General features: G+C 44.8%; 1 protein-coding gene across 1 annotated transcript in view; it reads right to left on the reverse strand.

Annotated features, from left to right (window-relative positions):
- ENG (endoglin) overlaps positions 1–13100 on the reverse strand; it is an 87724-nt gene that overhangs the window by 18289 nt on the left and 56335 nt on the right. Inside the window, exons 5-9 of the mRNA XM_063936643.1 lie at positions 12375–12543; positions 8822–8948; positions 8260–8428; positions 3384–3520; positions 116–256 (exon numbers count right to left, since the gene is read on the reverse strand). Of these exons, the coding sequence (XP_063792713.1) occupies positions 116–256; positions 3384–3520; positions 8260–8428; positions 8822–8948; positions 12375–12543 (743 nt within the window). The remainder of the gene's footprint in view (positions 1–115; positions 257–3383; positions 3521–8259; positions 8429–8821; positions 8949–12374; positions 12544–13100) is intronic.

A 13100-nucleotide genomic window follows, 5' to 3' on the forward strand; every position in this document is an offset into this window, starting at 1 on the left:
CCTTTATGCCAATTATTATATGACACCCTATTAACAGGACCGTGGACACAGATTTTAGGTCACAAGAAAACAGTACAGAGCTCTGCTGTAGATTATGGGTCCTTCTTTCTCTCACCTTGTTGGTCAGGTTACCAGCCGCTGCTTCAGTACCGCATTCGTCCTTGTGGGTGATCAATACCAGAGAGTCACCTTGGGGCTTGGCTGAGCACTTAGAATTCCCAAAGTATACATTATTGGGGTCCAGTATTCCGCATGTCTAAAATATGAAGATGTAATCAGCGAAAGTAGATCCTACATTTATGGCCTGGAAAGTCTAACATTTCTGTATCCAAAATGTGCCCATCACACGGGCTTTGACCCACGGTATTTATATGTATATTTCAGTGTTCTGTGTTAATGTGAGTTGGCGCTAAGAACCGATTGTCAGATACAGGGGCAAATATGAGCAATAGAACAGAGACCATGAATTCTCAGGGAAAATGTTGACTTGCATGTTTTGTCTCCACCCATCAATATAAACATAGAATACATTAGTAAGTTAAATTAGCTATGTTTACCAGGCATGACGGTCGAGCTTTTATTTCTAATAATCCATATCTATGAGAGGAATTAAATTCAGCAACGTATCATCAATTCGTGTTTACCTACTGCAAGTCTTGCCTGCACCCCATAGAGCTCAGCAGGGAAATCTGCGATACTGCCGTTATGGTAACTGTTTGCAGTCAGGCGTCGCTGCTATACATGGCAGCAATTGAATTCCCCCCCCAATGATTTTAATGATTTTGCTAGTAGCCACCTGATTATGGGAGTCATTCCAAGTTGATCGCACTTAGCAACTTTTTGCTGCTCGTGCGATCAACCGGACGCCGACTATGGGGGAGTGTATTTTAGCATAGTAGGGCTGTGATCGCTTGTGCAGCCCTGCTATGCTAAAAAGTTTCAAGCAAAACAAGACCAGCCCTGAAGCTACTTACCCTGTGCGACGGATCCAGCGATGAAGGTCCCGGCTCTGACGTCAGACATCCGCTCTCCAAACACCTGGATCCGCCTGCGTAGGATTCACCACGCCTGGAAAACGGTGAGTATCCACCCTGGAACGCCTCCCGCCTGTCCGTCTGTTCTTGTGATCGCCGCTGCGATCACTATTCTCGCTGGCGGCGGCGTGGCCCAGCAATGATCGTCGCCGGGCAATGACGCGCGTGCGCAATGCGTCCGCCGTGCATGCACATTTCCAACCCGTTCGCACCGCAACGAAGAATGACCCCCTTTATCCGCTTTTGAAACGTGAACTAGTTCAGTCAGTGAAACTTCTGTCTATTCCTCCATTTGTCTATTTATTTATTATTTATTACCAGTTATTTATATAGCACATACAAATTCCACAGTGCTGTACAGAGAATATTTGGCCATTCACATCAGTCTCTGCCCCAGTGGAGCTTACACTATGGGGGTCATTCCGAGTTGTTCGCTCGGTAATTTTTTTCGCATCGCAGCGATTTTCCGCTTAGTGCGCATGCGCAATGTCCGCAGTGCGACTGCGCCAAGTAAATTTGCTATGCAGTTAGGAATTTTACTCACGGCTTTTTCTTCGTTCTGGTGATCGTAGTGTGATTGACAGGAAGTGGGTGTTACTGGGCGGAAACTGGCCGTTTTATGGGTGTGTGCGGAAAAACGCTACCGTTTCTGGGAAAAACGCGGGAGTGGCTGGAGAAACGGAGGAGTGTCTGGGCGAACGCTGAGTGTGTTTATGACGTCAAACCAGGAACGACAAGCACTGAACTGATCGCAGATGCCGAGTAAGGTTGAAGCTACTCAGAAACTGCTAAGAGGTGTGTAATCGCAATTTTGAGAATCTTTCGTTCGCAATTTTAAGATGCTAAGATTCACTCCCAGTAGGCGGCGGCTTAGCGTGTGTAAAGCTGCTAAAAACAGCTTGCGAGCGAACAACTCGGAATGACCCCCTATATTCCCTATCACACACACACACAAGGGTTAATTTTAGTTGGGAGCCAATTAACCTATCGGTATATTTTTGGATTGTGGGAGGAAACCGGAGTACCCGGAGGAAACCCACGCAGGAACGGGGAGAATATACAAACTCCACACAGTTACACTTCTGCACATGAAACGTATCCTTTCTTTCGTCATCACTGCTCTTTGTGGGCGGGTACAAGGGCATGACGGTGCAGCGTCATCATGGCCAACCCACTGCTGCATGATGTTGCAGATTTCATCATCGCGCAGTTGGGGAGGCCTGTGATGACATTAGCGCACATTTGTGGGCAGGCTCAGAACTCATGCATGCTAACACTGTAGACATCCCCACTGAGTCTCCCAGAAAGGCAGATCTATAAAGTCAGCAAGTATAATCTAGGACCAGTTGTTCCCAAACGCGGCCCTAAAGGCACCTTAACAGTCCAGGTTTAATGATATCCATGCTTGAGCACTCATGACTTAATTAGTATCTCAGTCAATTTGATTTAAACATCTGTTCTCAACGATGGGCATATCTATTATGGGTGCAGGGTGTGCAATCCTCATGGGCTCCTGGGTCAAGAGAGACCCACACTATACACCCTGCTGCCATTCACAATACTTACCTTTCCGTCAGTGACGCATATATCCCCCATATGACGCCTTGTTTCTGTAGATCTGCACTGCAAATTTTACCAGAAACATGGATCTGTACAGGAGCACAAAAGACATTACCATGAGCAGGATCAGTATGAGTTACCGATGGACGGGATGCGGGTGGTCAGCAAACCGACACTGGCACCCGTCCATCATAATCCCAACAGCTCCCTGTGAGCCCCCTAACCCCCACCCTTTCCCTACCCTAACCCTCCCTTGTGGGTGCCTAACCCTAACCCTCCCCGGTGGTGCCTAACCTTAACCCTCCCCAGTGGTGCCTAACCCTAACCCTCCCTTCCCCTCTGCCTAAACCTAACCCTCCCTTTCGGTGTGCCTAACCCTCCCCCCTCGGTCCCTAACCCGAACCTTCCCTGCGCCACCCCCTAACCCCCCTTCTTCTGCTTAAACCTAACCCCCCTGCAGCAGGTCGCCAGTGCATCCCGCTGTCAGGACATTTGGGATGCCGGCATCCCGTTCGGCGTGGGTATGTAGGCGGTAGGATAGCGTCCTTCTTCAAAATCCCGGCGTCGGTATATCGACCGCCGGGTTCCCGTCAGTCGGTAAGCTAACTGCTTCCCCCATGAGCATGGAGCTGGTGCTATTTTCACAGAATTCCAACCATGAATTTCCTTAAAACCTGGACTGTTCGGTGCCTTGAGAGCTGAGTTTGGGAACCACTGATCTGAGTGTTAAAAGTTCTTTGATTTCAGGCAGTCCACAATGACCTTTTTATAAACTCATGTCTGATATACCTGAATGAATTCCTGGTCCAGTGTGATGATCAGGTGTTTGTCTGTACATCGCCAGGGTTCCAAACGGCTGAAATCTTTAAAGTACTCCTCACACTGGTCCTTCAGGGACACTGTTGGAGATACTGTTTCTTTCTTCACTGCAGGTGATGTACAGGGAGAGGAACGCAGATATAATTTGCAGTACACCTTAAAATGACTGTTGTATATAATTAAATAGAATGACATTTTGCAATTTACTTATTAGAAATATACTACAGGTATGTGTGTCAATGCGGGGGTTCCTCTACTTGGAAAGATCTAGCTGATGAGCATAATATGTATTTTTTATTCACTCAATCAGGTAAGTGAATGAATAAAAACCATGCCTAGTAAGTGATTGCCCCTTTAAAAAAAACGTCCAATATCGTCCAGGATCACGCACCTCCCACGATCTGGGGCGTAATTACATCCGGCCCATTGTGCTATTAACACCAGTATTCATACATTAATCCCCCCTCCCCCCCCACACTGAAAATATATAAACATTGCCTACAATTGTCAACAGCGTCTGTTAATACCATGTGTTGGACACCATTCCACAGTCTGAGGGCTCTTACAGTAGAGATCCCTTACTGTAACTGCAGTGTATTATTTATTTATTATTTATTTATTAACCGTTTCTTATGAAGACAAAACTGGGTAAAAACAAACAGTCATAGAGGTAGGAAGACCCTGATCGCAAGCTTACTATCTATGGGGAAATAGGCATTGATACACAAGGATAGGTGCTATACTGTATATTGCATAGGAGGATAGAATCCCAGCAAATCAAAAAAAGGAGCAAGAAAACCATGTTGCTATGCATGTGGGGCAGATTTAAAATATGCAGATTTAGAATTGGGAAGGGGCATGTCCTAGTCTACTTCTACATGCGACAAAATCAGCCGGTATTTTCCTTGCATGCAAAATAAACAAAAATCAGGGTTGGCTGGTTTAAACCAAATATATATATAAAAAAAAAACAACCCAAAACCAAAGAACACTTTTTTATTATGCTGTTACTACAGGGCTCGGCGCAGTGAATTCTTTAAAAAAAAAAAAAGCCTATTATAAGGGAATCCCCTGACATTGGGGGTAATTCCAAGTTGATCGCAGCAGCAATTTTTTTTAGCAATTGGGCAAAACCATGTGCACTGCAGGGGGGGCAGATATAACATGTGCAGAGAGAGTTCGATTTGGGTGGGGTGTGTTCAAACTGGAATCTAGGTTGCAGTGTAAGAATAAAGCAGCCAGTATTTACTCTACACAGAAACAATGTAACCCACCCAAATCTAACTCTCTCTGCACATGTTATATCTGCCCCCCCTGCAGTGCACATGGGGGGTAATTCCAAGTTGATCGCAGCAGGATTTTTAATAGCAATTGGGCAAAACCATGTGCACTGCAGGGGAGGCAGATATAACGTGTAGAGAGAGTAAGATTTGGGTGGGTTATTTTGTTTCTGTGCAGGGTAAATACTGGCTGCTTTATTTTTACACTGCAAATTAGATTGCAGATTGAACACACCCCACCCAAATCTAACTCTTTCTGCACATGTTATATCTGCCTCCCCTGCAGTGCACATGGTTTTGCCCAATTGCTATCAAAAATCCTGCTGCGGTCAACTTGGAATTACCCCCATGGTTTTGCCCAATTGCTAACAAAATTGCTGCTGCGATCAACTCAGAATTACCCCCATTATTCCATATTATTCTTGCTTGTAGTCTTCAAGCATCTTCAGTTAGTGTTGCAATATTTTCTTCTTTTCGTTTAGTTCATTAGAAGCTTTGAAGCAGAATGGAAACTGAAAAGGCCTCTAAACTAGTGTTTTTATTCAAAATGTTTAATGCCAGTTCCATGCCCAGTGCTAATGCTTAACTCAGGGGTTCCCAAACTGTGTGCCGTGGCTCCCTGGGGTGCCTCGGGACACTTGCAGGGGTGCCCTGGGTTGGTGGTCCAGGACCAATTCAAATTATTCATTGTCAATATAATAGGCAAAACCAGTGCTGGCGGCTGCCAGTCATAAAATATGTGGCCAAACAGAAGCAAATCTTGTCCCTCACCACACAACTGACCCTAAGGATGACATATAAACGCGATCTACTTAATGTAATATTTCTTTCTAAATTTCTCAATAAGAAATTTTTTGGCCTAGGGGTGCAGTGAAAAAAATTCTGATACTCTAGGGCGCCGTGATTCAAAAAAGTTTGGAAACCACTGGCTTAACTCCTTTTTTCTGAGTGTGTTTCTCTACAAAATGTTTTTGTATTTTCCATTTTGTATTGCTATTCAGATTTAATTCTAAGTAATAAGTAGGACTAATGCTTAACATTTACCTATTCTTATTTTCAATATCATCTCTCTCTGGGTGTACTTTGTATTTTTTAATATGTTTAGTCTAGCTACATATATTCTGATGTAATAGGAAGAATAACCCTGCAAAAATACATTAACAGATAATCAGGTCCAAATAACTTCTTTTTTCACTCTTACATTGAACTGTGCACACAGCAGAACAGGGGAGGATTTGGATGGAAAAAAGGCCAAAAAAATTATGGAAGCAGCCCCAATAGGGGTGGAGTGTTCAAGGGAGGCAGGATCCCTCCTCATAGGGCCTGATTCTGAATTGGATGCAGTTGTGGCCCTCTTTGCGTCTTTGCTGCATTTGTTAATTGAGTTAAGTGTAACTAAAGGCTGGTCTTTCATGTTACCTGTGTAGTGATTTTTATATTCAACCATTTGAGGAAGAGCTTCCGAAATGTGCTTTATACAGTACTTTGAAGCCAATTTGAGACTGACACCAATGTTTCACAAGCGTATAGGGGAGTTCAATAAATTTTTCTAGGGTTGTTTTAAATAACATTTACATTATTCTTTCACTATGCAATTTATAATTAGCTTAAAATGAAACCTTCTACAGAAGCAATGTTAAAAATACTCATTGTTAGTGCAGCATCAAATCACTGGTCTAGAACAGCTCGGTTCAGACAGATCCGTTCCTCTCACAGTAGTAACAAGCAAACTCTCTGAACGATCAGATAATCTTTCCCGTGGTGCTGATGGAAGTGTCAGCGCTATACTGACATGTGGATTGGTGTGCCGGTGTCGGTGAACAGCTGTCATCCATGTGGAGAATGGTGTCTGTCCACTCTAGCGGCAGCTTCCGGATCCTGAGATCCTAGCTGATGCCACTGGTCTCACGATATCTCGCGTCTACAGTCTGTACTGTTTCCGTGGCTGGAAGAGTTTACTTATAGGTGGTCATTCCGAGTTGTTCGCTAGCTGCATTCATTTGCTGTGCAGCGATAAGGCAAAAAAAGGCACTTCTGCGCATGCGTATGCGGCGCAATGTGCACGCGCGATGTACTATTACAACGAACGATGTAGTTTCACACAGGTCTAGCGAAGCTTTTCAGTCGCACTGGTTGCAGCAGAGTGATTGACAGGAAGTGGGCGTTTCTGGGTGTCAACTGACCGTTTTCAGGGAGTGTTCAAAAAAACGCAGACGTGCCAGGAAAAACGCAGGCGTGTCTGGGCGAACGCAGGGCGTGTTTGTGACGTCAAAACAGGAACTGAACAGTCTGGAGTGATCGCAAGCGCTGAGTAGGTTTTGAGCAACTCTAAAACTGCACAAAAAACCTTTGTCGCCGCTCTGCGATCCTTTCGTTCGCACTTCTACTAAGCTAAAATACACTCCCAGTGGGAGGCGGCATAGCGTTTGCACGGCTGCTAAAAACTGCTAGCGAGCGAACAACTCGGAATGACCACCATTGTATCAGCCCACAGAGGGGGGTCGTGGGTCCGGCCCAGAGGGGACTTTCCCACTGTGCTGGTGGTCCTGTCCGCTGCTACAGGTGACAACTTGTTTAACTACTTAACTGCCAAAAAATATAATTCAAAAATGTTCTGGAAATTGTTGCATTTTTTTTTTTTGTTAATTTATGCAAAAATAATCTATTTAACCTGATTCAGTATAATTTTTTCATGATCAAATATGCAGATTTCTCACTGAAATTATAGTAAATCATGTTTAAATGATTATAATTTCATGATTTGGGTTTTTTTTTTAGAAAAAGTCAACAATTTTGGGACACTTTTGAAAAAATAAATAAAAAGCTTTATACAGTAAATAAAAAGACTTTATTGTGTAAAATATACTGTTTAGAGTGTACTCAGGAAATCTTCATGATCTTCACAGTCCTGCATGAAGTGCAGCCAGCAGCTGGGGGTGGGCATTCCTGGGGATTGCTCCTCACTGCTGACTGGGGGAGACATGGCTGCAGGAAAACTGTCTTCCTACAGCTTTGGGTCGCCGATCACTGGCATTATTTCCGATCACTGCGGCTGCGGGGAGCCATGGCTACATTGTTCTGTTAGTGTTGCAGCTATGGCCAGGAAGAGCAGGAGGAGGCTGGGGGCAGCGCCGCAGGTCAGGAGGCGCTGGACAGGCAATGTGAGCCCGGCACAAAACTGCCAGCAGCTGCAGATGGGGAGTTCCTGATACGGTCACATAGCATGCAGCGGTGTCAGGGGAACCCCAGCTTAGTGTGGTCACATGAGATCGACCACACCAGGCAAATGGTTAGTCTTTATAATTGGGAGTGCCCCTTGAAATGACTGAAAACTTGTATGTTACAGGTATGTTTTTGTGACAGCACAAATACTAGGGCTGCTCAAGCACCCTCAGAGCTGGTTCCTACCACCACAGTATTTATACATTACTGAAACTACACAAAATATGATTGGTTACTACGCACTTCAGCACATACTTTTTGTCTGTCACATTATTGAATAAGCTCCAAAGTGTCTTGTCCATTGTTTATATTTTTGTAAATGGCTCTATATCCATAGCACTTACCACAGAACACTGGGAGAGTCACAGACATGGCATTGTTCATATGTATATATGTTATGCTATTAAAGTTCCCATTATAATCCCCAATAGCTTTCATTATAAGTTCATCGCGTTCTCCAGGTAATTTACTCCCAGGTACCGGCATTCCATTCAGAATATGGTTGTCCGAGGCCTGTAAAAGATGGTCACAAAGGTTTGAGTGGGCGGTCCAAGGCTCAGTGACGCGTTTCGTGCTAAATCGCATCATCTTGTCACCCCCCCCCCCCCCCCACACACACACACACACACACACACCTTACACCACACCTCCGACACTCCTCAAGGTGTGTAATTTAAAATAGTCAGCAAGTATGATATGGTGGGACAGTATGATAAGGTGGGACAGACTATATTATAAGGAGAAAGACACAGGGATATCTTTTACTTGCCTGGTTTTCCGAATATTAGGAAATAAACAATTTTCTTAGTATAAATGTACATAAGGAATTAGATAGTCCTGCTAGGCAGGTGACCCAGCGGCCGCTATAAAATACTATAGCTTCAAGCAATTTGTTCATTATCTTACCACAACTCCAACATCAAAATCACTGTGGATGTTCCACATGTAGCCTGCCTCATTCTTCAGAAATATTAAGGGGGCCTTGCCACATTGACCATCGAGGGCAGTTACTGATAGGTCTATACTATTTCCACTAGAAGGAACACAAGAAAACAAAAGCGCATTACAGTTCATGTACATAGGGAATCATTATACATTGAACAATATTCATGAAGCAGGGGGGACAGCAGGCCCCCATAAATCGGGTGGATACAGAAAAGAAAGTGCTACATAAAGTCTGACAATCCATTAAAAATCAGTTATACATAGGATAGGGTTTACAGTTTCAATATTGATGCTTTGGGGCGAAATATCAGACTGTGCTCCTGTGTCACTTTCTGGACCTAGCCTTGGGAAAGCTAATGCCAACTGTAGATGGCAGATGCCATTAGCTATGGTAGCTCCACACCCTGGGAGGCCCCCACACACTGCTACATCAACGGGGTAGGTGGTGGGGGGGGAGCACTGTGGCATAATGTGAACCATACTTGCCTACTCTCCCGGAATGGCCGGGAGGATCCGAAAATCGGGTGACCCTCCCGGCCCCCCATAAAAGCAGGCAAGTCTCCTGATTTCTGCGCTCCCCCTGCCCGGCTGCCCACTTAGTGAGTAAAGTGGGCGGTCCAGGCAGTCGATGATGCGATTCTTGTTGAATCGCGTCATCATAGCCACGCCCCCTGCAGTATAATGCTGGTAATAGCGGCATTATACAGCGGGGTGTGTGGCTTAGATGACGCGGCACATTAGCCAAGCCCCCACCCCGCTTATGCCCCGCCCCCTCTGCTCGTCACTACCCTTCCCCGCCCCCTGCTGGTCTGACCTGGCTGCTCTCTCCCTGAGAGAGCAGCCAAAATGTCGGTAATAGTGTGTACACATGGTGAGATATTTTCTTACGATTTTGACTATATGGTCAAAATCGTAAGAAAAGTTACTGCAGATCGCAAGGTGAAAGTCACCTTGCGATGCCGATGGGATGCCGATGCGCGGTTGGCATCGCAAGCATATATAGACTGTGCAGGCAAGTAAATTTTGACTATCTTGTAGAAAAGATAGTTAAAATTGACACTTAGCCAAAATCACACATAGTCAGTATCGCAAGCACAGTCATTATGTGCTTGCGATGCCGACTTAGCCCCTGTCGCACAGTAAGAATCGGGGTTAGCCTGAATCTCACCGTGTGCATGCATCTTAAGTATGATGTAAACTGGGGGCACTACAGTGTGTTTAACACATTTCTGCTGCTGGACGTATTTACATTTTAATGACATCGTCAACAGATCTTATTGACAATTTTATTGGCAGGAGCACCCCACAAGTGTGTAGCCCTAGGACCCCTAGAAACCTTAATCTAGCCCTGCCACAGTTGCATGCATATGGGCAAATATGTGCAGAGCCGGCCCTAGGCAGAGGCAAACTATGCCTAGGGGCACAGCAGCTTCTGCTGATTAAAATGATATGCAGCATGCCTATATTCTGTGTGCAACTGCGGCTGTATCTGCATACGAAATGCTACGTTACAGTTTATTCCTGAAAATCACTGTAACGTAGCATTTCGGATGCAGATACAGCCACAGTCACACACAGAATTTAGGCATGTCGCATATCATTTTAAACAGCAGAAGCTGCTTGTGCCCCTAGGCATAGTTTGTCTATGCCTAGTCACATAGCAACGCGAATTATATGAATTTAAAGCAAAAAAACACTCCCAACATTAGCAGAGCTGGCCAGGAGCTGCCAGGTGACTTACGCCAGGTATCTACTGCTGCATGGCGTATTGAGGCAAGATGTATGAGGACACATATGTATCCAAGCAGAGGTCACAGTGTTAGTGGCCGTGTGAGTGCTGTGTGCGGGTGGTTGGTTGTGCAATAGTGTTCGGCATATGTGTAAGGGGCACTATGTGTGTCATTATGTGTATAAGGGCATTAATAATGGGGGTAATTCCAAGTTGATCGCAGCAGGAAATTTTGTAGCAGTTGGGCAAAACCATGTGCAGTGCAGGTGGGGCAGATGTAACATGTGCAGAGAGAGTTAGATTTGGGTGGATTATTTTGTTTCTGTGCAGGGTAAATACTGGCTGCTTTATTTTTACACTGCAATTTAGATTGCAGATTGAACTCACCACACCCAAATCTAACTCTCTCTGCACATGTTACATCTGCCCCCCCTGCAGTGCACATGGTTTTGCCCAACTGCTAAAAAATTTCCTGCTGCGATCAACTTGGAATTACCCCCAATGTGCAGCGTATGTGTAAGGGACATGGGTCATTCCGAGTTGTTTGCTCGTTGCCGATTTTCGCTATATTGCGATTAGTCGCTTACTGCGCATGCGCAAGGTTCGCAGAGCGCATGCGCTTAGTTATTTTACACAAAAGTTAGGTATTTTACTCACGGCATAACAAGGATTTTTCATCGTTCTGGTGATCGTACTGTGATTGACAGGAAGTGGGTGTTTCTGGGCGGAAACTGTCCGTTTTCTGGGAGTGTGCGAAAAAACGCTGGCATTTCTGGGGAAAACGCGGGAGTGTCTGAAGAAACAGGGGAGTGTCTGGACGAATGCTGGGTGTGTTTGTGACGTCAAACCAGGAACGAAACTGACTGAACTGATCGCAATGGCTGAGTAAGTCTCGAGCTACTCAGAAACTGCTAAGAAATTTCTATTCGCAATTCTGCTAAGCTAAGATACACTCCCAGAGGGCGGCGGCTTAGCGTGTGCAATGCTGCTAAAAGCAGCTAGCGAGCGAACAACTCGGAATGAGGGCCATTATGTGTATAAGGGAATTAATAAAGGTTGGCAAATGTGTACTGCGCATTATGTTTATAAGGACATTAATAATGTGAGTCATATGTGTAAAGGGCATTACTATGTGGTATTAGGTGTATAAAGGAATTACTAATGTGTGGCATTATGTGTATAAGCAGCTCTACTGTGTGGCGTAACGTATAGAAAGGGGGCGTAACGTATTGAAAGTTCACTACTGTGTGGTCTAATGTGAACAAAGAGCAATATGGTGTGGTGTAATGTGAATAAGGAGCAATTCAGTGTGATGTATTGTGAATAAGGGGCACTGCTGTGAGGCGTAACGTATATAAAGTAAAGTGGTACTACAGTGTGATGTAATGTGAATAAGGGACACTATCACATCATATAATGTGAATAAAGTTGCACTACTGTGTGGTGTAATTTGAATTGTGGATACTGTTGTGTGGCCGTGCCCCTTCCCAGCAAGAATACACCCCTTTTGTGCGCACTGTTCCTATTTAAAATATGGGGGTAGGAGCACCAAAATGAGGACTGCTATGGATGAGGGGTGATGGTGCTGGGAAAGGGGTGCTGGGTCAGAGGTGGAAATAGCGGCGGTGCTAGGGGGCACCAGCCAAAATCTTGCCTAGGGCATCATATTGGTTAGGGCCGGCTCTGAACATGTGCTTTACATTCTTTGCATGTAATGTGGCTGACTTGCGTTCAACTCTGCATCCGCCCCACCATGTTTAAGAGTAGCTGATATATAGCTGATACCTTGTCGGGGGGTCACTGTAAGCCACATGTACAATGTAGATATTCCTAACAGCCTCTGGGTTTGAAATGTGTATCTTACAGCTCATCACATCCACAGGATACTCTGCTTTCAGAATGCTGTCAGCACGGAACTGATTCTGCAGCTCACACGTCTCCGCTCCAGTGTTACCTGTGAAGCGTGAAAAGTTCCATGAAACTATTGCATGGGGGGGTGAGCACCTGTAGACACTAGAGGGCATCTATTGCCTGAGATAACCTGATATACATGAGAACATTGCCTGTCAATTCACTTAGAACTACATCACGTGAGGCACAAAGTGACATTACTAGTTCCTACTGATGTGATAAGCTGCATCCTAATGAATAGTGAGAAAAGAAAGAAAGAAAGAAAGAAAGAAAGAAAGAAAGAAAGAAAGAAAGAAAAAGATAGGGTTGTGCATTACTAAGCTGACAAATATACCTGAAGCAACAGAAGCATTTATACTTATATAAATACATATACACCACTCTGCAGCAGGTAGTCATGCAGTTAAGAGTGAAAGGTTTGATAAATTGCTCTGCAGAAATTGGTAGATTTATAGGCAGGGTTAGGGCCAGTGATGTCACAGCAGCTCAACAGACTGCATTCCCATCTGTTTTTGATGTTCTTGAATTCACATTAGAATAGCATCCTAAAATGTTAACTAAGGGTGTTATTCAGGTCAGGTTCCATCCTGCGGTGCACGG

Source organism: Pseudophryne corroboree, chromosome 8 (genome assembly GCF_028390025.1).
Source record: "Pseudophryne corroboree isolate aPseCor3 chromosome 8, aPseCor3.hap2, whole genome shotgun sequence".
NCBI classification, from domain to species: Eukaryota; Metazoa; Chordata; class Amphibia; order Anura; family Myobatrachidae; genus Pseudophryne; species Pseudophryne corroboree.